We start from the raw sequence: 26,366 nt of genomic DNA, 5'->3' as shown, positions 1-26,366 counted from the left end.
GACACAAGTAATTTTTCCAACAATTGTTTACAGACAGATTATTCCACTGTATCACAATTCCAATGGGTCAGAAGTTTACATAATCTAAGATGACTGTCTTTAAACAGCTTGGAAAATTCCAGAAAATGGTGTCATGGCTTTAGAAGCTTCTGATAGGCTAATTGTCATATTTGAGTCAATTGGAGGTGTACCTGTGGATGTACTTCAAGGCCTAGCTTCAAACTCAGTGCCTCTTTGCTTGACATCATGGGAAAATCAAAAGAAATCAGACAAGACCCCAGAAAAACAATTGTAGACCTCCACAAGTCTGGTTGATCCTTTGGACCAATTTCCAAACACCTGAAGGTTCATCTGTACAAACAATAGTATGCAAGTATAAACAGGGGACCACGCTGCCCTCATACCGCTCAGGAAGAAGAGAAAAGGAAGAAGACGCGTTCTGTCTCCTAGAGATGAACGTACATTGGTGTGAAAAGTGCAAATCAATCCCAGAACAGCAGCAAAGGACCTTGAAGATGCTGGAGGAAACAGGTACAAAAGTATCTATATCCACAGTAAAACGAGTCCTATATCAACATAACCAGAAAGGCCGCTCAGCAAGGAAGAAGCCACTGCTCCAAAACCACCATAAAAAAAGCCAGACTACAGTTTGCAACTGCACATGGGGACAAAGACTGTACTTTTTGGAGAAATGTCCTCTGGTCTGATGAAACAAAAATCGAACCGTTTGGCCATAATGACCATCGTTATGTTAGGAGGACAAAGGGGGAGGCTTGCAAGCCGAAGAACACCATCCCAATCGTGAAGCACGGGGGTGGCAGGATAATGTTGTGGGGGTGCTTTGCTGCAGGAGGGACTGCTGCACTTCACAAAATAGATGAGGATGGAAAATTCTGTGGATATTTTGAGGCAACATCTCAAGACATCAGTCAGGAAGTTAAAGCTTGGTCGCAAATGGGTCTTCAAAATGGACAATGACCACAAGCATACTTCCAAGTTGTGGAAAAATGCCTTACGGGCAACAAAGTCAAGGTATTAGAGTGGCCATCACAAAGCCCTGACCTCAAGCCTATAGAACATTTGTGGGCAGAAATGAAAAAGCGTGTGTGAGCAAGGAGGCCTACAAACCTACTTAGTTACACCAGCTCTGTAAGGAGGAATGGGCAAACACTCACCCAACTTATTGTGGGAAGCTTGTGGAAGGCTACCCGAAACGTTTGACCCAAGTTTAAAGGCAATGCTAACAAATACTAATTGAGTGCATGTAAACTTCTGACCCACTGGGAATGTGATGAAAGAAGTAAAAGCTGAAATAAAATCACTATTATTCTGACATTTCACATTCTTAAAATAAATTGGTGATCCTAACTGACCTAAATCAGGGAATATTTACTAGGATTAAATGTCAGGAATTGTGAAAAAATGAGTTTACATATATTTGGCTAAGGTGTATGTAAACTTCCGACTTCAACTGTATATCATTTTTGTTTTATTTATTGTTGGACATGAGACTGTAAAAACGCCAGGAAATCAGTTCCAAGTGATTTTAATTTTTGAAATCTGTTCAAGTATTCCCACGCATAACAGAAAGACACGTGATCTTATACAAATTTAAGCAAGGTTTGACATTATGATTTAGTCAAATATATCCGTTTGAGCAGCTTGCTTTCAATTTGCAGTATTCAAATTATTTGTAATTATGTTCCTCCCCACCGACCATGTACTCAAGAAAACAATTATAATAATCAGCCCTCGACTGAATCTAATTGATGATCCCTGCTCTGTCTTAATCAACCTTTATTACACTGCTTACAGTGTATTTGATTATAGTGATCAAATTGTCCAGCATGGACGTGACCACTTAGAGGAGAGCACTAGAATTCAATGAGGACAACATTCTCTTTTACAAATGCAGGCTATGACACTTACCCACAGTGGCCCGTATGAGGGGTGAGGTGTCTCCGATGTTCTGCAGACACTCGCTCTTGATGAAGTCAGACACTCCATTGGGGAAGTTCTGGTAGTGGGCCTTCACATTGTTCTTCAGGATCAGACCACTCAGAGACCGGGTTGGCTCATCTGGAGAGAAGGGAGGAGTGGGGGCAATCGATTTAGGGGTCAATTCCATTTTCTATTAAGTCAATATACGATTAGTCTATGAGCCGAAATGCATAAATTGAATTAGGACTAAACGTTCAATTAAGATTTTTCCCAATTAACACTATTCTAATTTTTCTCCAAAATGTTGTTTTAATAAAATTAACACAACTTGTCCTAACTTACTAGATGCAATTGATTGGCATCTAAATAGACTAAACAAAAATATAAAACGCAACATGTAAAAGTATTGATCCCATGTTTCATGAGCTGAAATAAAAACATCCAAAAAATATTCCATATGCACAGAAAGCTTATTTCTCTAAAATGTGTTAACATCGCTGTAAGTGAGCATTTCTCCTTTGCCAAGATAATCCATCCACCTGACAGGTGTAGCATATCAAGAAGCTGATTAAACAGCATGATCATTACAGAGGTGCACCTTGTGCTGGTGACAATAAAATGTACAGTTTTGTCACAACAAAATGCCACAGATGTCTCAGGTCGAGGGACAGTGCAATTGGAATGCTGACTGCAGAATAGTCCACCAGAGCGGTTGCCAAAGAATTGAATGTTCATTTCTCCACCATAAGCGTTTGAGAAAATTTGGCAGTACGTCCAAATGGCCTCACAACCGCAGACCACATGTAACCATGCCAGCCCAGGACCTACACATCTGGCTTCTTCACCTGCGGGATCATGAGACCAGCCACCCAGGCAGCTGATGAAACTGTGGGTTTGCACAACAAAATAATTTCTGCAGTGTCCGAAACCATCTCAGGGAAGCTTGTCTGCGTGCTCGTTGTCCTCACCAGGGTCTTGACCTGACCGGCATTGTAACAGACTTCAGTAGGCAAATGCTCACTGTCGATGGCCACTGGCATGCTGGAGAAGTGTGCTCCTAATAGATTAATCCCGTTTTCAACTGTTTCAGGCAGATGGCAGTACGGCATCATGGCCGAGCGGTTTGCTGATATCAATGTTGTAAACAGTGCCCCATTGTGGCGGTGGGGTTATGGTATGGGCAGACATAAGCTACGGTTAATGAACACAATTGCATTTTATTGATGGCAATTTGAAGGCACAGATACCGTGACGAGATCCTGAGGCCCACTGTTGTGCCATTCATCCGCCACCATCACCTCATGTTTCAGCATGATGCATGGCCTCATGTCACAAGGATCTATACATAATTCCTGGAAGCTGAAAATGTCCCAGTTCTTCCATGGCCTGCATACTCACCAGACATATCACCCACTGAGATGTGTTGCGCTTCATAAGGAAAATTGTGGCCACACCAGATACGGACTGGTTTTCTAATTCACGCCCCTACCTTTCAGGTATCTGTGACCAACAGATGCATATCTATATTCTCAAATAATGTGAAATCCAGAGATTAGGGTCTAATGGATATATTTCCTTATATGAACTGTAACTCAGTCAAATCTTTGAAATTATTGCATATTTGAATACACTATTAAGTACACTACAGACAAAGGCTAAACAATTAGTGGGCATGGGGTTGCTGTATAGCCATGTCTCATATTGCAACACTACTAGAAAACCCAAACATACAAAAACATATCATACCCCCTCTACTCAGTACATGGGGCACTCAACCAGCTAAACCAAAATAAGGGAAGCCTGTAGCCAGATTCCTGTTGATGCTGAAGAAAACCAAAGTGTGACCTCAGCAAAAGGCTGAGAAGGCATTAGAAAAGCTGGATAGCAACAGCAAATCAGCCAATGGCAAATCACTGCTTTCACTGGCTTCTCTGATTCAAAAGTTAATTTTCTTTGACTCATTCCCCCAACACTGTGATGCTCAGCTTGGTGTAGCATAACTACAGTAAGCCTACAATCAAAGTCATAGCCTCGGTCATGATTTCGGTTTTATCAAAGGTCTTTTCAGCAAGGAACAAGTTTCCCTTAATACTACTGAATGGGCATTACCCATTGGTATTTCACTGTCTAATAATTATCCTTCATGGCTGTTCGATCCAATGTCTACCTCTGTTCTGATTAAAAGTACACTCAAATTTGATTACCTCTGCATCTCTCTCAACCCAGAGCAGCATAATAAATGCCATCCTCAAAAGGCAATGGCTCATAAGCCTAAACCATTGGGTCATCTATTCTACTGTACACAAAACAGGTTGTCAGCAGGTCAGGAGTTGAGTTGTGCCCGGCCGGGGATTAGTTTTCAAATTTGAGTGACCCATATTCTAGTGGTGTGGTGCCACATCAGTGACAAGACATTTGATTTATTAAGATCCCCATTAGCCAAAGCCAATGGCAACTGCTAGTCTTACAAGGGTCTGACACAACATTACAGACAAAATACTTTACAATTTACATATATTTAAAATCATTAACATGTGTGAGTGCCTATCAGTTACATATACTGAACAAAAATATGAAAATGCAACATGTAAAGTGTTGGTCCCATTGTCCATGAGCTGAAATAAAATATCACAGAAATGTTCGTTGCATAAAAATCTTATTTCTCTCAAATTTTGTGCAGAAATGTGTTTACATCCCTGTTAGTGAGCATTTCTCCTTTGCCAAGATAATCCATCCACCTGACAGGTGGGGCATGTCAAGAAACTGATTAAACAGCATGATCATAACACAGGTCCACCTTGTGCTGGGACAATAAAAGGCAGTTGTCGCACAACACAATGCCACAGTCTCAAGTAGAGGGATCGTGCAATTGGCATGCTGACTGCAGGAATGTCCAACAGAACTGTTGCCAGAGAATTTCATGTTCATTTCACAACCATGTAATTTTAGAGAATTTTAGAACCAGCCTCAACCAGACCATGTGTAACCACACCAGCCCAGGACCTCCACATCCGGCTTATTTACCTGCGGGGATCGTCAGCAGAAAGGGTGGGGGCTGAGGAGTATTTTTGTCTAAAATAAAGCCCTTTTGTGGGGAAAAACTCATTCTGATTGGCTGGACCTGGCTCCTAAGTGGGTGGGCCTATGCTCTCCCAGGCACACCCATGTCTGTGCCCCTGCCTTGTCATGTGAAATCCATAGATTAGGGCATAATTTATTTATTTCAATTGACTCATTTCCTGTAACCAATTTTAAAAAATCTTTGAAATTGCTGCATGTTATGTTTATATTTTTGTTCAGTATACATGTCAGTATATACACACACAAGTAAGTCACATGGGGGAGAGGCGTTGTGCATTGAGGTGTTGCTTTATTTGTTTTTTTGCTGTTCACTTTTTGCTGTTCATTTGCACTATATAAGATGGAAGGGAGTTCCATGTACTCATGACTGTATAATACTGTACTGGACCTGGGGAAAAGACCCCCTGGTGCCATGTCTGGTGGGGTAAGTGTGCGTAAGTTGACAATGCAAACAATTTGGAATTTCCAACACAATGTTTCTTACAAAAACAAGTGATGCGCAGCGGTCTAAATCCCTGCACCGCAGTGGGGAGGGTTTGGCCATCGGGGATGTCCTTGTCCCATCGCTCTCTAGCAACTCCTTGAGGTGGGCTGGACGCATGCACGCTGACTCATGTCACCAGTTGTACAGTGTTTCCGCTGACACATTGGTGCGGCTGGCTTCCGGGTTAAGCGAGCAGTGTGTCAAGAAGCAATGCGGCTTGGAAGGGTCGTGTTTCGGAGGACGCATGGCTCTCGACCTTCGCACCTCCCGAGTCAGTACGGGACAAGACAAGACTGTAACTACCAAATTGATATCACGAAATTGGGGTAAAAAGTATGACAAAAAAAGTGACGCAGTCAGTTTTCGCTAAGAGTGACTTGCATGCATAGTATTAATATTAGCCCCCCCTGATTACAATTAAGAGCAAGACGTACTGCTCCGTTCTGGGCCAGCTGCAGCGTAAGTAAGTTTTACTTTGCAATACTTGACCATATGACTGGACAATAATCAAGATAAAACTAGAGCCTGCAGGACTTGCTTTTTGGAGTGTGTTGTCAAAAAAGCTGAGCATCTATTACAGACAGACCTCTACCCATCTTTACAACCATTGAATCTTTATGTTTTTACCATGACAGTTCACAATCTAAGGTAACACATTAATATAGTCTCCTCAACTTGTTCAACAGCCACACCATTCATTACCAGATTCAGCTGAGGTAAAGAACATAGGGAATGATTTGTACCAAATACAATGCTCCTAGTTTTGGTCATCTCTGTATATCCATCGCAAAACCACTGGTTGATACTTATTTATGAAACCCTCTTAGAACTCACTCCCCCTATCTGAGATATCTACTGCAGCCCTCCTCCTCCACATACAACACCCGTTCATTCTGCCAGTCACATTCTGTTAAAGGTCCCCAAAGCACACATCCCTGTGTCGCTGCTCTTTCAGTTCGCGGCAGCTAGCGACTGGAACGAGCTGCAGCAAACACTCAAACTGGACAGTTTTATCTCAATCTCTTCATCCAAAAACGAAATCAAGGACACTCTCACTGACAGTTGTGGCTGCTTTACGTGATGCATTGTTGTCTCTACCTTCTTGCCCTTTGTGCTGTTGTCTGTGCCCAATAATGTTTGTACCCTGTTTTGTGTTGTTACCATGTTGTGTTGCTACCATGCTGTGTTGCCATGTGTTGCAGCCTTGCTATGTTGTCGTCTTAGGTCTCTCTTTATGTAGTGTTGTCTCTTGTTGTGATGTGCGTTTTGTCCTATATTTATATTTGTATTATTTTTTTAAATCCCAGTCTCCATCCCCACAAGAGGCCTTTTGGTAGGCCGTCATTGTAAATAAGAATTTGTTCTTAACTGACTTGCCTAGTTAAAGAAGGTTAAGTAGAATAAAGTCGTTTTAGAGATGTTAAGAACCAGTTTATTACTGGCCACCCATTACTAAACAGACTGCATCTAAGGGTTTCAGTGAGTTCATTAGCTGTGGTTGCTGATGCATGCATATATATATATATATATATATATATATATATATATATATATATATATATATATATATATATATATACACACACACACACACACACATAGTGGGGCATAAAAGTACTTAGTCAGCCACCAATTGTGCAAGTTCTCCCACTTAAAAAGATGAGGCCTGTAATTCTCATCATAGGTACACTTCAACTATGACAGACAAAATGAGAAAACAAATCCAGAAAATCACATTGTAGGATTTTTTATGAATTTATTTGCAAATTATGGTGGAAAATAAGTATTTGGTCAATAACAAAAGTTTCTCAATACTTTGTTATATACCCTTTGTTGGCAATGACAGAGGTCAAACGTTTTCTGTAAGGTTTTCACACACTGTTGCTGGTATTTTGGCCCATTCCTCCATGCAGATCTCCTCTGGAGCAGTGATGTTTTGGGGCTGTTGCTGGGCAACACGGACTTTCAACTCCCTCCAAAGATTTTCTATGGGGTTGAGATCTGGAGACTGGCTAGGCCACTCCAGGACCTTGAAATGCTTCTTACGAAGCCACTCCATTGCCGGGCGGTGTGTTTGGGATCAAACACTGAAAGACCCAGCCACGTTTCATCTTCAATGCCCTTGCTGATGGAAGGAGGTTTTCACTCAAAATCTCACGATACATGGCCCCATTCATTCTTTCCCTTACACGGACGGATCAGTCGTCCTGGTCCCTTTGCAGAAAAACAGCCCCAAAGCATGATGTTTCCACCGCCATGCTTCACAGTAGGTATGGTGTTCTTTGGATGCAACTCAGCATTCTTTGTCCTCCAAACACGACGAGTTGAGTTTTTACCAAAAAGTTATATTTTGGTTTCATCTGACCATATGACATTCTCCCAATCTTCTTCTGGATCATCCAAATGCTCTCTAGCAAACTTCAGACGGGCCTGGACATGTACTGGCTTAAGCAGGGGGACACGTCTGGCACTGCAGGATTTGAGTCCCTGGCGGCGTAGTGCGTTACTGATGGTAGGCTTTGTTACTTTGGTCCCAGCTCTCTGCAGGTCATTCACTAGGTCGGGGGGATTTTTGCTCACCGTTCTTGTGATCATTTTGACCCCACGGGGTGAGATCTTGCGTGGAGCCCCCAGATCGAGGGAGATTATCAGTGGTCTTGTATGTCTTCCATTTCCTAATAATTGCTCCCACAGTTGATTTCTTCAAACCAAGCTGCTTACCTATTGCAGATTCAGTCTTCCCAGCCTGGTGCATGTCTACAATTCTGTTTCTGGTGTCCTTTGACAGCTCTTTGGTCTTGGCCATAGTGGAGTTTGGAGTGTGACTGTTTGAGGTTGTGGACAGGTGTCTTTTATACTGATAACAAGTTCAAACAGGTGCCATTAATACAGGTAACGAGTGGAGGACAGAGGAGCCTCTTAAAGAAGAAGTTACAGGTCTGTGAGAGCCAGAAATCTTGCTTGTTTGTAGGTTACCCAATACTTATTTTCCACCATAATTTGCAAATAAATTCATTAAAAATCCTACAATGTGATTTTCTGGATTTTTCTTTCTCATTTTGTCTGTCATAGTTGAAGTGTACCTATGATGAGAATTACAGGAGTCTCTCATCTTTTTAAGTGGGAGAACTTGCACAATTGGTGGCTGACTAAATACTTTTTTGCCCCACTGTATATGGTTGAATCATCCGTATACTTGGGCACACGTGCTTTGTTTAATGACAGTGGCAGGTCATAAAGACATCAGACACCAGCCGTGGGGTTCTCTTCCAGGGTTCGCCACTCCTAGAACAGACTGACATGCAGCCCCCGTCACTAGACAAGGTGGTCAGAACGTCAGCCTGTCTGTAACCTCGTCCCCACGTTAATTTGCTAGCAGAGAGAGCTGGTTGGTGGACGAGATAAGCCTGTGTGACTGCCAGCGACCATTCTGTAGCCTACAGTTGTCTTTTGTGCCAATAAGCAGTAAAATAGAACAAAGAGGAAATAGAGAATGAGAGTGGAAGGGTAAATATCTTACCTTCTGATTTCAACTTTGTGAGCACAAATATCAAGTAGTTGTTGAAGTCTGGGTAATGGTTGAGCTGTTCCAGTCTCTTTGGAAAATATGGTTAAGGAAAGGACAGAGCCTACATTGGGCACACAGCCATAGAAGTAGACATGCAGTGTGTGCTGTAGACACAAAAACAGGCTGTTTGTAAAGGTTGATATTAAATAGCAATTAATGTTAAATGGTTGAGGGCATCAATGGACACCATGAATAACAAAATCATAAATCAGTCACAGTTATCATAGGATGCGCAACAGGCTGATGCTGTGCAGTCTGAGCATGTATAGTCAAATAGAAGCACTTGGCAATTCAACAAACAACACCAATCAGTAAGAACTCTAATCTGCATTGCATACATGCACAATATTGCATCAAATACACTAAGTAGGTAACCTATAAAGGCGTTATAATACAACATAACGTCTTGCCCGTTATTGAATGCACACACCAACGTTCATGATTCGAATGCACCTTGATACTGTAACACCTGTATTGTATGATGACAATGTGACGAGGCTCGTATACATGATCACTGCCACGAGCGAGTGGCTGGCTGAAAAGTCACGTTCCTAAACTCACAGGTTCAACAAGATGTCAAGACAGAAGATTAAACCAAAATGAGAACGTTGTTTTCAGCTCCCTTTCCCCTTTCTGACACCATTGTACGACGGGAGAGAATCGAAAGCATACTGGGGGGCGACAGGGGGATGACTCGTTCTAAACACAGGCTTGCAGTTTCTTTGTTGCATTTAAGCCCAACGGGTCAGGAATCGCTAGTAGCTACCCTGTGCCCGCTAACGTTACATTATTTCAACAACACTAAACGTTACACGGAGATCAAAGGAGACTATACGAAAACTAAACTATCATTGGGAAAACATGTGTTTAAGACTACTTGATTAACTAATGACTGATAGCTACTGCATGCCACCCAATTTATAATATTCCCATCATAGTGTGTGGCTGATTCAATAGAAAAGTACATTTGTAACATTGTAGCTAGCTAACTACATGCAGTACACTATCCGCTAGTCCGGTACAGAACAGAAGCCTAGCGCGTTCCCTAACCGCGTGTAATGTTTGCCAAGCCAAGCTAACCACACAAACACCTCGAATACACCACCCAGTGAGGTCCAAACTTTCATGTTTAGCCGAGAGCGAAGGATACTTGCTGGACGGATCTTTGAGTGGACGTATCGGGAGACTGGGACTCTTTCAAAAGCTGTAGAATTTGCTGAAGTCCTTGGTCGTCTGGTTTCCACTCGCACTCCATCTTGGTTTGCTGCAATGAGATGAAAGGGAGAATGCAAAACTGTCAACACACGCTGTAAATGAACGTTGTCTTTTTCACGGTTGAAGAGAAGCCATTAGCTAAGCGGTGTGACTTTTACCTTCCCGATATATTGTGGGATTTCTTTATCAAATGCTACTGTCTGTAATTTATTGACATGGGGCTGTCAGTGCAGGAACCTTCCGTTTTCGCAACAAGCTAACGTTACTCATGTGGATTCATGGCGCATTTATGATCCAACTGTGCTGTGCAGTCTGCGAGGTCCTATTGCTCCTCCTTTTTTTTCACTCTGACCAAGAATGGTTCAATTGGGGCCAAAGCCGCCTGAAGTATGGGTACTGAGGTTGCTGCAGCTCCTGCTGAAAAATCAGATTACATACATTTTTGTACGTGTTTTTTAAATAGAAATACAACAACAGGGGGCGCTGGTGAACAGGAACTCGTGAAGACGTGTTTTCTCTGTGCTGTCCAGGGCAAACAACTTACTACTAATACTTGACCAACACCTTCCGATCCGTGTTAATTTTGTAACATTCAATTAGGAATCAAACCCAATTCACTAATTTGGCCATTTTTCCTGACATTTTTACCCTTTTCATCTTAAAATGTCAAAACAACGTCCACAAGTCACGAAAGAGCAGGCCTCTACTAAAGGCCGGTGTTACCGGACACTGACACGGATTCTGATCTCCCCGACCTAGCTAAGGTAATGGTGGTTATCATTAAGTCTGAACAGACGGTGCTCGCTAAGGTGGAGTCACTATCCACTGACCTATCTGCACAAATAGCCACTCTCGCCACTGAGGTCGGCACAAAGATCGATTCCGTTAAAGAAGACTTGGCAGAACAAGGCACACATCTGAATAGCCTGGAAGGCGGCGCAAATACTTACTTGTCAGTAAGAGTGTCCACTTACAAAGTGGTGACACTGGAAGAGAAAGTCACCCGGCTATCATCAGATGTCGTCAAACTTACTTCCAAGGTCGAGACCATCGAGAACAGGTAGTGCCGGGGGAACGGTCACATTTTCGGCGTGAGAGAGGGACTCGAGACCATAGGCGGATTGCGGCCTGTCGGATTGAGGCCTGTCATAGCTAAACTGCTACAGGAAATTCTAGGGCTCCATTACGCCCCACCCTTGACCGTGCGTACAGAAGCTTACAGTCCGCACCAAACAATGGGGAGCCGCCCAGACCCATCATAGTCAAATTCGACCACCTTCAGGAGAAGGAGGCTGTCGTCCGTAAAGCATCACGGGTGGCTCCCATCACCCACGACGGCCAGAATATTCACATTTACCCTGACAACACAGAGCAGGCATGAAGATGATGTCTGCCTTCGATGAGGTAAGGGGGCTCCTACATTGCTTTCGGGACATCAAGTTCGGCATTCTCTACCCAGCAGTAGATGATGACAATAAAAGTGGAGTTGGGGTGTCGAAGAAGATTGGTGTCAAGTGCAAACACAGTGAGTCGTGCACCGAGTTCTAGAGATGAAATGGAAGTGAATGAGGGTGAGTTAAATGAGGTGGAAGGTGTGGTGAAGAACTCAGAGCCCAAGCATGGCATCGGTGGATATGATAAAGAAGAATCTGGTCCAGTAGGAGTGACATTTTGGGAGAAAGTGGATTGTTGCATTTTGGTGGATCCATTTGTGGTTTCAGAGTAGTTGGGAAAGGAGTTGGGTGCAGTTGAATCAGTGAAGTTAACCTGTAGTGGACTTGTGATATTTGTTTGTGTTTTGTTCTGATCAGAAGGAGCATGCGCTCCGTGTCATGCAACTTGGGTCAAGATCTGTTTCTTGCTTTGCTCTGAGAAACAGGGCACCATTGAAGAGTGATTTCTGGGGTAGCGTTAAGTGTGAAGGTGGAGCAATTGAAGTTGAATATTCCTGGTGTTTGTGATGCCCGCGGTTTAGTGCGACGAAGACCCGGTGGTGAGTATGGTGAAACAGAGGAGTCACTGTCAGTCCTTCTGAGTTTTGGGACAAGGCAATGTTCGGATTAATCAGTTATCCTTTTAGAGCTTTTGTGGCTAATCCGTTTCTGGTGCAACATTTATGGTAACGTCACAGCAGTCTGTAGGAGGGAGATTCCAAGATGTGGGAAGTGTGCAGGAAGGTGTGGGATAGAGGATTGTGTCATTTTTGGTGGATAAAGTTGTGTAGGGGTGCACATGTTGCTGGGGATAGGAAGTGTCTGGTGGGAGAGAGGCAGGTTAAGGTGGCTAGAGTCAGAGTAGTGGAGAAGGTATCATTTGGTGAGGCAGTCAAGAAAGTGGAGGAGGATGGGTCAAGGGTGAAGGATTCTGAGAGGATTCCTGTGAATAGTAGATATGTGCCAGCACAGAGAGATAGGCCAATGAGTGATAAACTCAGCAAAAAAGAAACGTCCTCTCACTGTCAACTGCGTTTTTTTTCAGCAAACTTAACATGTGTAAATATTTGTATGAACATAACAAGATTCAACAACTGAGACATAAACTGAACAAGTTCCATAGACACGTGAATGACAGAAATGGAATAACGTGGCCTTGAACAAAGGGGGGCTCAAAATCAAAAGTAACATTAAAACCCATCACCTTGTTCCACTACTTTAACCCTATTTGATCCTTCCCCAGGCCAATGGCCTGAGAGGACGGGACACTACCACTCAACACACGCTGTAACTCTTCTGAAGTCAAATCTCGTACCCCTAAGTACTTCTCTGCAGCTGCACCACAACATTTATTTTCTGTGATTTACGTTCCTTTTCTGCGGTACAGTTAATAACCATTGCTGTGAATGTTAAGGAGCCAACCTTACTGAAGTACAGTATATAAACACAGCAAAAAAAGAAACGTCCCTTTTTAAGGGACCCTGTCTTAATGAATTAATGAACATGCACCTGTGGAACGGTCGTTAAGACACTAACAGCTTACAGACGGTAGGCAATTAAGGTCACAGTTATGAAAACTTAGGACACTAAAGAAGCATTTCTACTGACTCTGAAAAACACCAAAAGAAAGATGCCTAGGGTCCCTGCTCATCTGTGTGAACGTGCCTTAGGCATGCTGCAGGGAGGCATGAGGACTGCAGATGTGGTCAGGGCAATAAATTGCAATGTTCGTACTATGAGACGCCTAAGACAGCCCTACAGGGAGACAAGACAGACAGCTGATCCTCCTCGCAGTGGCAGACCACGTGCTACAACACCTTCACAGGATCAGTACATCCGAACATCACACCTGCGGGACAGGTACAGGATGGCAACACCAACTGCCCGAGTTACAGTGCCTTGCGAAAGTATTCGCCCCCCTTGAACTTTGCGACCTTTTGCCACATTTCAGGCTTCAAACATAAAGATATAAAACTGTATTTTTTTGTGAAGAATCAACAACAAGTGGGACACAATCATGAAGTGGAACGACATTTATTGGATATTTCAAACTTTTTTAACAAATCAAAAACTGAAAAATTGGGCGTTGCAAAATTATTCAGCCCCTTTACTTTCAGTGCAGCAAACTCTCTCCAGAAGTTCAGTGAGGATCTCTGAATGATCCAATGTTGACCTAAATTACTAATGATGATAAATACAATCCACCTGTGTGTAATCAAGTCTCCGTATAAATGCACCTGCACTGTGATAGTCTCAGAGGTCTGTTAAAAGCGCAGAGAGCATCATGAAGAACAAGGAACACACCAGGCAGGTCCGAGATACTGTTATGAAGAAGTTTAAAGCCGGATTTGGATACAAAAAGATTTCCCAAGCTTTAAACATCCCAAGGAGCACTGTGCAAGCGATAATATTGAAATGGAAGGAGTATCAGACCACTGCAAATCTACCAAGACCTGGCCGTCCCTCTAAACTTTCAGCTCATACAAGGAGAAGACTGATCAGAGATGCAGCCAAGAGGCCCATGATCACTTTGGATGAACTGCAGAGATCTACAGCTGAGGTGGGAGACTCTGTCCATAGGACAACAATCAGTCGTATATTGCACAAATCTGGCCTTTATGGAAGAGTGGCAAGAAGAAAGCCATTTCTTAAAGATATCCATAAAAAGTGTTGTTTAAAGTTTGCCACAAGCCACCTGGGAGACACACCAAACATGTGGAAGAAGGTGCTCTGGTCAGATGAAACCAAAATGGAAATTTTTGGCAACAATGCAAAATGTTATGTTTGGCGTAAAAGCAACACAGCTGAACACACCATCCCCACTGTCAAACATGGTGGTGGCAGCATCATGGTTTGGGCCTGCTTTTCTTCAGCGGGGACAGGGAAGATGGTTAAAATTGATGGGAAGATGGATGGAGCCAAATACAGGACCATTCTGGAAGAAAACCTGATGGAGTCTGCAAAAGACCTGAGACTGGGACGGAGATTTGTCTTCCAACAAGACAATGATCCAAAACATAAAGCAAAATCTACAATGGAATGGTTCAAAAATAAACATATCCAGGTGTTAGAATGGCCAAGTCAAAGTCCAGACCTGAATCCAATCGAGAATCTGTGGAAAGAACTGAAAACTGCTGTTCACAAATGCTCTCCATCCAACCTCACTGAGCTCGAGCTGTTTTGCAAGGAGGAATGGGAAAAAATTTCAGTCTCTCGATGTGCAAAACTGATAGCGACATACCCCAAGCGACTTACAGCTGTAATCGCAGCAAAAGGTGGTGCTACAAAGTATTAACTTAAGGGGGCTGAATAATTTTGCACGCCCAATTTTTCAGTTTTTGATTTGTTAAAAAAGTTTGAAATATCCAATAAATGTCGTTCCACTTCATGATTGTGTCCCACTTGTTGTTGATTCTTCACAAAAAAAATACAGTTTTATATCTTTATGTTTGAAGCCTAAAATGTGGCAAAAGGTCGCAAAGTTCAAGGGGGCCGAATACTTTCGCAAGGCACTGTATGTGTATATATATACTATAGTTTAGTTGGTTGGGGCGGTAATGCAAAATATTCGAGTTGGACAGGTGTAGTGTTTGTTACGCAAGATAGAGGAGAGTCGTGTCTCGTCAGAGATCACATTTATTTGGGGAGATTAATATGACCTTTTCATTGAAGACAGGAGAAACATATTGTTTCAGCTGATAATAAAACATGTCTTGTTCAGTTACTTTTGCCTCAATTTATTTCCAACTTTCTAGCAATTCACGCTCAGAGCAGCTAGCTAGATAATTTAGCCAAAAACTGTAGCTACTCTCACCTAATAATCATCATCACAATAACTAAAACGGGAGGTAACAGTCACAACGTTTAATTGGCTTATTAGCCAATGTGTATTATTTAACATACTGTTAATTGAGGATAGCTACTGTGATTGGTAAATGGGTTGCAAAAATATGACCAATAGGAGTCCCTATTGAAATATGTAAACGCCTTCATTTTTCAATGGACGGCAATGGACCAAAACTACTCCCGGAGATGTGCTTCAAAAGTAGGATTAATAAAGGCCTATCTGAATTGAATCACTTGTTCTAGTGCTAAATACTGTCGGTGATTCTAACATAAAGTTGAGAGCACCAGTTTTACCAATGAAAAACGATTTAACCATATTTAAATTCACTTTGATTCAACACTGCTCTCTGCTGGTCCGAGTAGAGTACTAAGAAAACGTTAATGTGATTCTATCGCGATATTTCATTTCCAAGTAGGGCTCGTTGAAGAGAGCTGTAAAATAAGTGTGCTGTGCAGTTTGCCAGATCTCACAGTAATGTTACTCAATCAACCAGATAAGCAAACGTTTAGGGCGGTCGAATGTATATTACGGTGGCTAGATGTTGCAGAGCTCGCTGACGCAAAGCTACATTTTAATGGCAGGGCGAAGTTTTGTTTCAGTCCAGGGGCCGCTTTAATCAGTCTGTGACATTTGGACTAGTTTGACAAGCCACGGCACTGGCACTGTGCTGATACTGACTGGACTGGAATCATTTGTTTTGACTTCATCTCTTTCCACAACGGCCTAGCGAAGGCTCCTATTGTATAACTTTAAAGAAGATAAACATGAGCTTTCTTTTGTGAGTATTCTGCCTCTTATTATTTTGATGTGCTTGTTCAATGTGCCTGCCTTTTCAAGTTAATGTAACCATTTCCACCGTTGTTGGATATGTTAACGTTAGCTAGCTCAGCTAACACACAGTTAACTAGTTTAGATTAACTAGCTAGCTGGCTAACAACATGTCAAGCCAGGCTAGCTAGCTGAGTGTCTGCAGTGAGTGTAACTGGCTAAGCTGTTGGTTGGTTTGGTAATTTAACTAGCGCTAGGTCAATAAAGTCAGCTGAGCGCTGCCTTGTATAAATTGCCAATTTACAATGTCTAGATTAACTAACTTTAGTTAGTCTAGCTAGCCAAGGTTAGCTATTATAAATATTATCTATTGCTAGTTAACTAGGTAGCTACTTACCCAAATGTACTATTTCCCTCTTGTGTATTTAAAGCATTAGCAATTTTGTGCCATTAATTTAACTAGCAAGATGCAAGTACATAGGCCTTAGTTATTAGCTGGCCATGTCTATCTAGCTTGCTAAAAAGAGGAGTCGTTTTACAGTCGGAGTGTCTCTTTTCCGTTTACATAACTTTGTCAAACACTGGAATGAAAGCTAGCTAAATTGTTAGCTCATTTGCTAGTTAGCTGACTGTATCAAAGAGAGCACTTTGGCTGTTACTATTTATTAAGAGGGTGTGCGGTCAGCTTTTGTTATTGTTGAAATCAGATTATATACTCTTTCCTGTTCCATAACGATTTATTTCAATCAAATAAATGAGTAGTCTACTGTATCACTCCCTACTTCACTTCTCTTGTTTCCCTTTATGAGAGACACACGATCCAACTCATCTAATTTCTCACACAGTGGCAATCGGTCTTCCAAGACCTTCAAGCCCAAGAAGAACATCCCAGAGGGATCTCACCAGTATGAGCTGTTGAAACATGCAGAGGCTACACTGGGCAGTGGGAATTTACGCATGGCTGTCATGCTGCCTGATGGGGAAGACTTGAACGAGTGGGTGGCTGTCAACAGTAAGGAACAAGTCTGCTTCTCTATTCAATAAACACCACTAACATAGTAGGCCTGAAAAACAACTTTGACTGTTAAACAGAGCTCATCGTCCACTCCTGTTGGTGCTTTGTTTGTCTCTGGTCTTCCACCAAGACCAACGACTCGTCCGGCGGGTATCTCACATCCTCTGGCACACACACAAACACATTCTCTCTTACACACACAAACACACACAAACAGATGACCTCTGTCACTCAGTGGACTGACTAGTTAGTTTTCTGCTGTGAGATTAGCAAATAGAGAACCAGGCTACGCTAACATCATTAAGACAGAGTTCAATCTATGACAAAATCATTTCTGAGTAGTTGTTCCTCATGTTTCAATATAGAATGGGAGGATGGTTTGACAGGTGGAACTTTCAGAACATTGCTCATTTACTGACTTCAGTGTGTATTAGATGGGACGGTATTTGATTTCATGTGTGTTTGAGAGGAATACATGGGAGTCTAGCTATTTGGGGACCCTGAGCAAGATTTAATTTGCAGTAGACTGCGTATAGGGAGAGGTGACTCTGGAGGGGTGGAGGAATGTTAGAATGCCTTTGTGCCCCTTATGTCTGCCTACACACTAATTAGATCTGAGATCACACATTAACACTTTGATTTTCTTCAATATGAATGTTGTCTGTAGGATATAAAAGTCTCTGAAGCTCAGCTAACATGTCCCTCATGATGCCACATGTCCTTGTTATTTCTTTATTTCCACAGCTGTAGATTTCTTCAACCAGATCAACATGCTCTATGGTACCATAACAGACTTCTGCACTGAAGAGAGCTGTCCTGTCATGTCTGCTGGGCCCAAGTAAGTGTGGGTGTGGTTGTGTAGGTACGTGCATGTGCTTGCTTGCCTTTTTGTCATGTCATAATGATAATTGCCATTCATGAAACTTCTCTTCTGTAGATATGAGTATCATTGGGCAGATGGAACCAACATCAAAAAGCCGATCAAATGCTCAGCTCCCAAGTACATTGATTACCTAATGACCTGGGTGCAGGACCAGCTCGATGACGAGACACTCTTCCCATCTAAGATAGGTATGAGTTCATATCTGTCATGTTTTTCCATAACCATGTCTTTCACATTGCATTTGTAGTAAAGTGACACCATAATTTATCAGAATACCTCGTCTCTGTTTAATCTGTACACTTTGTACCCTTGTCTTTGCCCTCAAGGTGTCCCGTTCAAGCGGAACTTCATGTCGGTGGCTAAGACCATCCTGAAGCGCCTGTTCAGGGTCTACGCCCACATCTACCACCAGCACTTTGACTCTGTGATGCAGCTGCAGGAGGAGGCCCACCTAAACACCTCCTTCAAACACTTCATCTTCTTTGTTCAGGTACTGGACTGGAGCCCACTATCAATGTAGCCTGGTTCCCAAGTCTATTTCAGTACTGAAACCGACCTCTATGAATGTCACAGGAACAAATAGGCCTATAATATCTTGGTAATTGAAGTGGTGGAAAAAGTACCCAATTGTCATATTTGAGTAAAAGTAAAGATACCTTAATAGAAAATGACTCAAGTGGAAGTCACCCAGTAAAATACTACTGGAGTAAAAGTATAAAAGTATTTGGTTTTAAATATACTTAAGTATCAAAAGTAAATGTAATTGCTATAATTCACGTAAGTATCAAAAGAACAAGTGTAAATAATTTCAAATTCCTTTATATTAAGCAAAGCAGACGCCCACATTTTCAAGTTAATTTTGAATTTTTATGGATAGCCACGGGCACGCTCCAACTCTCAGACATAATTTACAGATGAGGCATGTGTTTAGTGAGTCTACCAGATCAGAGGCATTAGGGATGACCAGGGATCTTCTCTTGATACGTGTGTAAATTAGACCATATTCCTGTCCTGCTAAGCATTCAAAATGTAACGTACTTTCGGATGTCAGGGAAAATGCATGGAGTAAAAAGTACATTCATTTCTTTAGGAATATTAGTGAAGTAAAAGTTATCAAAAATATGAATAGTAAAGTACAGATACCCCAAGAAAATGACTTAAGTAGTACTTTAAAATATTTCTACTTAAGTACTTTACACGACTGGGTAATTGTATAGTGCTGGCAAGGCTACGCTAAAAGATAAAGATGTAAATACCTGGTTCCCAGTCTAGCATATCTGCTTTAGCTAGCTCGTTTGATGTTGACTCAAACAAAGTTGCAACCAGGCTATCCTCAGAGTATGCGACCTAGAACTGGAGGCCATGACCCTTTGAGTAGGACTGAGATATTATCTTTATAACGATGAATTGTGTTTATATAGCGCTTTTCCAGATGCTCAAAGTGCTTTGCAATGGTAAGGGGTAACTCACCTTATCCACCACCAATCTGTAGCAATTGCCTGCTTTAACCCAAGTATTCTCTTTTTGTCTTTTTCAGGAGTTTAACTTGATTGAAAGGAAAGAGCTGGTCCCACTACAGGATTTGATTGAGAAGCTGACCACCAAGGACAGATAAACCCAGGCTGACTGATCATTTTAACTCTGTGATAGTCTACTATTCTTTTTGCACAGATACCCCTTCTGCCCTGCCCTGGCCTATATGTATACAGCATACGCTAACTTTGCGAACATGTTCTCTAGAAAGCCAGGTAAGTAAAGGAAGAGTCTTGCACTGTTATAGGCACTAGGGTAATACTATGGGGGAGTTCTATACTACTGTCTGAGCCGGTATGTGCTCTATAGTTGGATGTACTATGTGGTTTTAATTTGGACGGATCCCTAAAACTGAAATAACTATGTATTGACATCCTCTGTGTGTTGTATATTTACAGTGACAGCCAAAAGTTTGGACACACCTACTCATTCAAGGGTTTTTCTTTATTTTGACTATTTTCTACATTGTATAATAATAGTGCAGACATCAACTATGAAATAACACATGGAATCATGTAGTAACCAAAAGTGTTAAACAAATCAAAATATATTTAATTTGAGATTCTTCAAAATAGTCACCCTTTGCCTTGATGACAGCTTTGCACACTCTTGGCATTCTCTCAACCAACTTTATGAGGTAGTCACCTGGAATGCATTTCAATTCACAGATATGCCTTGTTAAAAGTTAATTGATGGAATTTCTTTCCTTATTGCGTTTGAGCCAATCAGTTGTGTTGTGACAAGGTAGGGGTGGTATACAGAATATAGCCCTATTTGGTAAAAGACCATGTCGATATTATGGCAAGAACAGCTCAAATAAGCAAAGAAAAACAACAGTCCATCATTACTTTAAGACATGAAGGTCAGTCAATCTGGAAAATTTTGAGAATGTTGAAAGTTTCTTCAAATGCAGTTGCAAAAACCATCAAGTGCTATGATGAAACTGGCTCCATTGAGGACCGCCACATGAAAGGAAGACCCAGAGTAATCTCTGCTGCAGAGGATAAGTTCATTAGTTACCAGCCTCAGAAATTGTAGCCCAAATAAATGCTTCAGAGTTTATGTATCAGACACATCTCAACATCAACTATTCAGAGGAGAGTGGTTGAATTGCTGCAAAGACACCACTACTAAAGGACACCAATAAGAGTAGGTGAACAGATTATCTGCGCATGTATGGTTCCCGCTGTGAAGTATTGAGGAGGAGGTGTGATGGTGTGGGGGTGCTTTTCTGTCGACACTGATTTATTTAGAATTCAAGGCACACTTAACCAGCATTGCTACCGCAGCATTCTGCAGCGACGCGCCATCTCATCTTTGTGCGTAGTGGGACGATCATTTATTTTTCAACAGGACAATGACCCAAAACACACTTCCAGGCTGTGTAAGGGCTATTTGACCAAAAAGGAGAATGATGGAGTGCTGCATCAGATGACCTGGCCTCCACCCAATTGAGATGGTTTGGGATGAGTTGAACCGCAGAGTGAAGGAAAAGCAGCCAACAAGTGCTCAGCATATGTGGGAACTCCTTCAAGACTGTTGGAAAATCATTCCTCATGAAGCTGGTTGAGAGAATGCCAAGAGTGTGCAAAGCTGTCATCAAGGCAAAGGGTGGCTACTTTTGAAGAATCTCAAATATAAAATATACTTTGGTTTAACACTTTTTTTTGTTGTTGTGGTTACTACATGATTCCATATGTTTTTTTCATAGTTTTGATGTCTGCTATTCTACAATGTAGAAAATAGTACAAATAAAGAAAAAATGAGTAGGTGTCAACTTTTGACTGGAACTTTATATTAACATTTATCATCTGCTCGCATTGAAGTTCACCACTACAGATTGCACATTTTTAACAGAGGGTATAAAAGTTCAAGGGACTACATAAGTATTTGAGCATATTGGTCACATTGTGATTTGCCTCAAAACATATGGTAATTTTGTAAAAGTCTGTTTTCAATACATTACCTGGTAATCCAGCAAATTGCCAAAGCTTTATTTGATGGGCCACATACAGTATACAAGTAAAATATTGTCTTTGAGATCAAGAGTGCCATATTTATAGCCTGGTTTCTCATGTTCTCCCCATAGAATGTTCTGGCTAATAAGCCATCAAATGAAATATAACACCACATTCAGTGCTATATGCTTCTGTTTCAATAGTGTGATGATTCCCTATGCCTTTTGTAAGGTCTGAGTAATGTACTGCTGTGCTGCAGACTGCTGAGTGATGGAATCCAAAATGAAAATGTTTACTATGCAATAAGTCATGCCACTCTTCAAAATTTCAATGATTACTAGTTTCCATTCACATAGATGGGAACAAATGCTTTTCTTTACGTGTGTTATTCATAGTTAGTGGTGTTACTTTAAAAGGTAGATGTTGGGACTGAGACGTTGCTTTTGGATGACTTCAATATAGATCTACTAGAGTATGCAGTAAGACATGAAAGCAATGGAATGCTTTGTTAAAATGCCATTTTATCTTGACATCTTTTCAGGAAGATTTGATATGGAGATATAACTAACTTCTGTTCAGAAATCCACACTGTAAATACAACAATAAGGCCAGGAATTTGCTGTGATATCATATTTTGGTAGCCGGCATGGACTGGTAGTTGTAGGTCTATTAAAGGATTTAGAATGTTATTAGGTCTCTTTTAGAGGTTGTTACTTCTCCCATTTCCACCATGTCATAGTCCCCTTTTCCTTATATCATTGTGTTTAATATGTTAATTTAGATTTATAGCTTTAGAAAATTACAATTTAATGTGATTGTGTTGATCATAAGGTGGTAAAGCAACAAAGCCATCGGCCATGCTTCTCTGGGAACATTGCAGCAGAATTTGATCCCGTCTATACTCTTCCTTCAGAAAGTATTCATACCCCTTGACTTATTCCACGTTTTGTTGTGTTACATCCTGAATTCAAAAAAATAAATACTAATTCTCACCCATCTACACACAATACCCCATAATGAATATTTTTTTTGCAAATGAAATATCTCATTTACATAAGTATTCACACACCAGAGGCAATACTTTGTAGAAGCACATTTGGTAATGATTACAGCTGTGAGTCTTTCTGGGTAAGTGCTTTCCACTCCTGGATTGTGCAACATTTGTCCATTTTATTATTTTTTAAATTCTTTAAGGTCTGTCAAATTGGTTGTTGATCATTGCTAGACAACCACTTTCAGGTCTTGACATTTTTTTTCATTTAGATTTAATGATGCCACTAAGGAACATTCAATGTCATCTTGGTAAGCAACTCCAGTGTAGATTTGGCTTTGTGTTTTAGGTTATTGTCCTGCTGAAAGGTGAATTATTTTTGTATTTAACTAGGCAAGTTAAGAACACCATTCATATTTACATTGATGGCCTACCCAAACCCTAACTTTGCTGGGCCAATTGTGTGCCGCCCTATGGGACTCCCAATCACGGCCGGTTGTGATACAGCCTGGAATTGAACCAGGGTCTGTAGTGATGCCTCTAGCACTGAGATGCAGTGCGTTAGACTGCTGCGCCACTCGGGAGCCCTCTCCCAGTGTCTGGTCAAAAGCAGACTGAACCAGGTTTGCCTCTAGGGTTTTGTCTGCGCTTAGCTCCATTCTGTTTGTTTTTTTATCCTGAAAAACTCCCCAGTCCTTAACGATTACAAGTATACCCATAGCATGATGCAGCCACCACTATGCTTGAAAATATGGAGAGTGGTACTCAGTAATGTAATGTGTTGTATTGGATTTGCCCCAAACATAACACTTTATATTCAGGACAAAAAGTTTAATTGCTTTGCCACATTTTTTGCAGTATTACTTTAGTGCCTCGTAAACAGGATGAATATTTGTCTTTACAGGCTTCCTTTTCACTCGGTCAGTTAGGTTCGTATTGTGGAGTAACTACAATGTTGTTATTCCATCCTCAGTTTTTTCCCCCCTATCTCAGCCATTAAACTCTCTGTTTTAAAGTCACCATTGGCCTTGTGGTGAAATCCCTGAGTGGTTTCCTACCTCTCTTGCAGCTGAGTTAGAAAGAATGCCTGTATTTTGTAGTGACTGGGTGTATTGATACACCATCCAAAGTGTAATTAATAACTTCACCATGCTCAAAGGGCTATTCAATGTTTTTATTTTGTATAGTTTTTTTTTTTATAGCCATCTACCAATAGGTGCCCTTCTTTGCGGTGCATTGGAAAACCTCCCTGGTCTTTGTGGTTGAATCTGTCTTTGAAATTCACTGCTTGACTGAGGGACCTTACAGGTAATTGTATGCATGTGGTACAGAGAAGAGGTAGTCATTCAAAAATCATGTTAAACAGTCCATGCAACTTATGTGATTTGTTAGGTACATTTTTACTCCTGAACGTATTTAGGCTTGCCATAACAATTATTGACTCAAGACAATAAGTATTCAACTTTTCATTTGTAAAATTTTCAAAAAACATTTTTCCACTTTGACATTATGGGGCATTGTGTGTAGGCCAGTGAAACAAAATCTAAATTTAATCATTTTAAAATTCAGACTGTAACACAACAAAATGTGGGAAAAGTCAAGGGGTGTAAATACTTTCTGATGGCACTGTATATTCCCTTTACTGTAATATATATAATCTTTTGATAAATGAGTTGTAAATAATGAATTTGATTAGGCTGTTGAAAGTTACTGAACTGTAATATACTGAATGCTGTTTATAAGGCAAATAAAGGTGTTTGACCAGATTGCCTAATATGTCTCACTCTTGTGGAAAATAAAGTAGACTTCTAGCATGATGTATTTTGTGGTGATCAGATCATGTGTTGAAAATATGCTGTATAGGGACATTGTAACCAGTATATACACACAAACTGGAAAAAGCTAGGCGGATCTACAGTATCTCCTGCACTCACACCCGAGATGGGTGAGGCTCTACAGACAGGCCTCGTGCCCAAATGGTTGACGTATGTCGCGCAGCTGAGAGTCTTGTGTGGGGACAAATGGATTTGTTTCAGTCAGTCGTCCTGATAAGCCCTTTCCGCCCTTTGCAGTTTAACCTGTCCCCAGACTTGAATCGCTATAGAGCGTGGTAACAGTGTGGGACTGTTTAGAATTTTAGGGTGTGGATTTACTGAGTGACATGCTAATCAATTTGAATTCTGCGCTAATCACACAACTATGAGGTGTGGCTCTAAATTGAGGCAGCAGAGGGTCATCACTAGTTAACACATCCAAAATCATAAACCCTGCCTATTTCTGTTTTAAACCGAACACTACCCACACTGCTAACCTTATGCCTAACCTTAAATTAAGACACAATAATGTGTGGCTAAAATGGCAAAAATAACCTATCACATTAACCATATTATTTTGGGGAAGACCAATTGATTCCGCGTTCTGACATATATGTGAAAATGGGTGGGCTGGCATTTCGGTCAAATACCAAATGGGCTGGTCTGTTTTTTTGCCTATTGGACCTGTCAAGTTTTGGGGTGAAATTATTATCTGGCTAAAGGACTGGGGTGGGGGCCTTGAAACACTTCCTCTGCTTGCACCAAAGACCGTACAGCATGGAGATAGGCTGAAACTGCTTCTCCAATAAAAATCGCTGATAACACTTGTAGGCTATGTCATGGCGACCTTGGCAAGCAATGCTCATGCGTAGAAACACGTCGACGGGGCTAATGGTCTCTCGCGCCGAACTGCGCTTGTGCAGGCCGTCACCTCAAAGGCACTCTTTCGATATAAAGTTGTTTTTGACGAAATTTACGAAGTGTGTCAGTTTTTCACTTTCATGAGGTTAGAGTAATAACATGTTCAACTACTTAAGACATTGTCTCGAATATTGGTTGTGCCTTTTAGATTTTGAGAAAATTAACTAGGTAAGAATTTTTCACTTCTCAAAACCCAGCCTGGTCTGTTTGGGCTGTTTCTTTTAAGCGTTCCGGGAAGTCTCGCAATGTTGCGTCTCTGAGTGTAGCAACTTGAGCTTTGAAGTCCACAATGTAGAAGGGAAGTTCTAAGGTTTGAGCTAGATAGATGGTTATATCCTGAGAGATCAGCCAATTAAAACCTGTTCCTGCTATAGTGTGCTTTCGAGCGAATAACTTGTCAAGTAGGTGTGTAGCATTATGGGGATAAAAATTGTCTGACTTGCGCCTGACATGTCGAATACAAAAAGTGTATTTATTCGTGTCACTTTCTATTTCTTATTAATATATATTTTTGTTTTCTTTCTACATTGTTGTTTAAGAAGCATGTAACGAATAACATTTGATTTGAGATCTTTGCGCTGCATGCCGACAACACAGACAGTGTCCCTCGCTCCAGCTTGCTGCAGTAAGGAGAGCGAAGTAGCTAGATAGTGTAGCCAATGTCAGACATAGGGATTTTCACCGAAAATGTACAACTACGGCATTACAATCTAACGTAAAAACATTTTTTTGATACCCCCCAACAATTACTCAGATAAAAACAGAATTATTCTGAATACTCCCATGCCATGTTCCAAGTTTTTAACCATAAACTACTCAACTGGGAAGGGCTCATCAGGATGTCTGAATGACTAAACTGAACTGACTAAACCGAATCTGTACAACGCCACTCGATTCTTTTTCTATGGTATAAT

General features: G+C 41.3%; 2 protein-coding genes across 4 annotated transcripts in view; one reads left to right on the top strand and one right to left on the bottom strand.

Annotated features, from left to right (window-relative positions):
* The window catches only part of LOC110509572 (transportin-1), a 72,474-nt gene extending 61,761 nt beyond the window's left edge, over window positions 1-10,713 (bottom strand). Inside the window, exons 1-4 of one of the 3 annotated variants that reach the window (XR_002471448.2) lie at window positions 10,448-10,712; window positions 10,225-10,338; window positions 9,027-9,102; window positions 1,930-2,079 (exon numbers count right to left, since the gene is read on the bottom strand). Coding sequence is in view for 2 of the 3 variants with exons in the window: in XM_036968017.1 (XP_036823912.1) it covers window positions 1,930-2,079; window positions 9,027-9,102; window positions 10,225-10,329 (331 nt within the window). In the remaining variant the exon portion in view is untranslated. Of the gene's footprint in view, window positions 1-1,929; window positions 2,080-9,026; window positions 9,103-10,224; window positions 10,339-10,447 lie in introns of all 3 variants that reach the window. The other 2 variants (XM_036968017.1, XM_021590529.2) reach the window with 2 other exon arrangements.
* A 5,298-nt stretch (window positions 10,714-16,011) lies between these two features.
* Window positions 16,012-20,296, top strand: LOC110509571 (MOB kinase activator 1B). Its single transcript, XM_021590528.2, has 6 exons — window positions 16,012-16,347; window positions 17,183-17,349; window positions 18,097-18,190; window positions 18,290-18,423; window positions 18,562-18,725; window positions 19,773-20,296. The coding sequence occupies exons 1-6, from the start codon at window positions 16,334-16,336 to the stop codon at window positions 19,848-19,850; spliced, it is 651 nt and encodes a 216-aa protein (XP_021446203.1). The 5' UTR covers window positions 16,012-16,333; the 3' UTR covers window positions 19,851-20,296.
* Window positions 20,297-26,366: the final 6,070 nt, after the last annotated feature.

Source organism: Oncorhynchus mykiss, chromosome Y (genome assembly GCF_013265735.2).
Source record: "Oncorhynchus mykiss isolate Arlee chromosome Y, USDA_OmykA_1.1, whole genome shotgun sequence".
Taxonomy (NCBI): Eukaryota; Metazoa; Chordata; class Actinopteri; order Salmoniformes; family Salmonidae; genus Oncorhynchus; species Oncorhynchus mykiss.
This window is presented reverse-complemented; position numbering and strand designations above follow the sequence as displayed.

Bases quoted from the DNA above. Each gene is read 5' to 3' on its own strand.
- LOC110509571 (XM_021590528.2), top strand. The intron at 18,424-18,561 runs GTATGAGTTCAT...TTTGCCCTCAAG, and splicing joins ACTCTTCCCATCTAAGATAG to GTGTCCCGTTCAAGCGGAAC. The intron at 18,726-19,772 runs GTACTGGACTGG...TGTCTTTTTCAG, and splicing joins ACTTCATCTTCTTTGTTCAG to GAGTTTAACTTGATTGAAAG.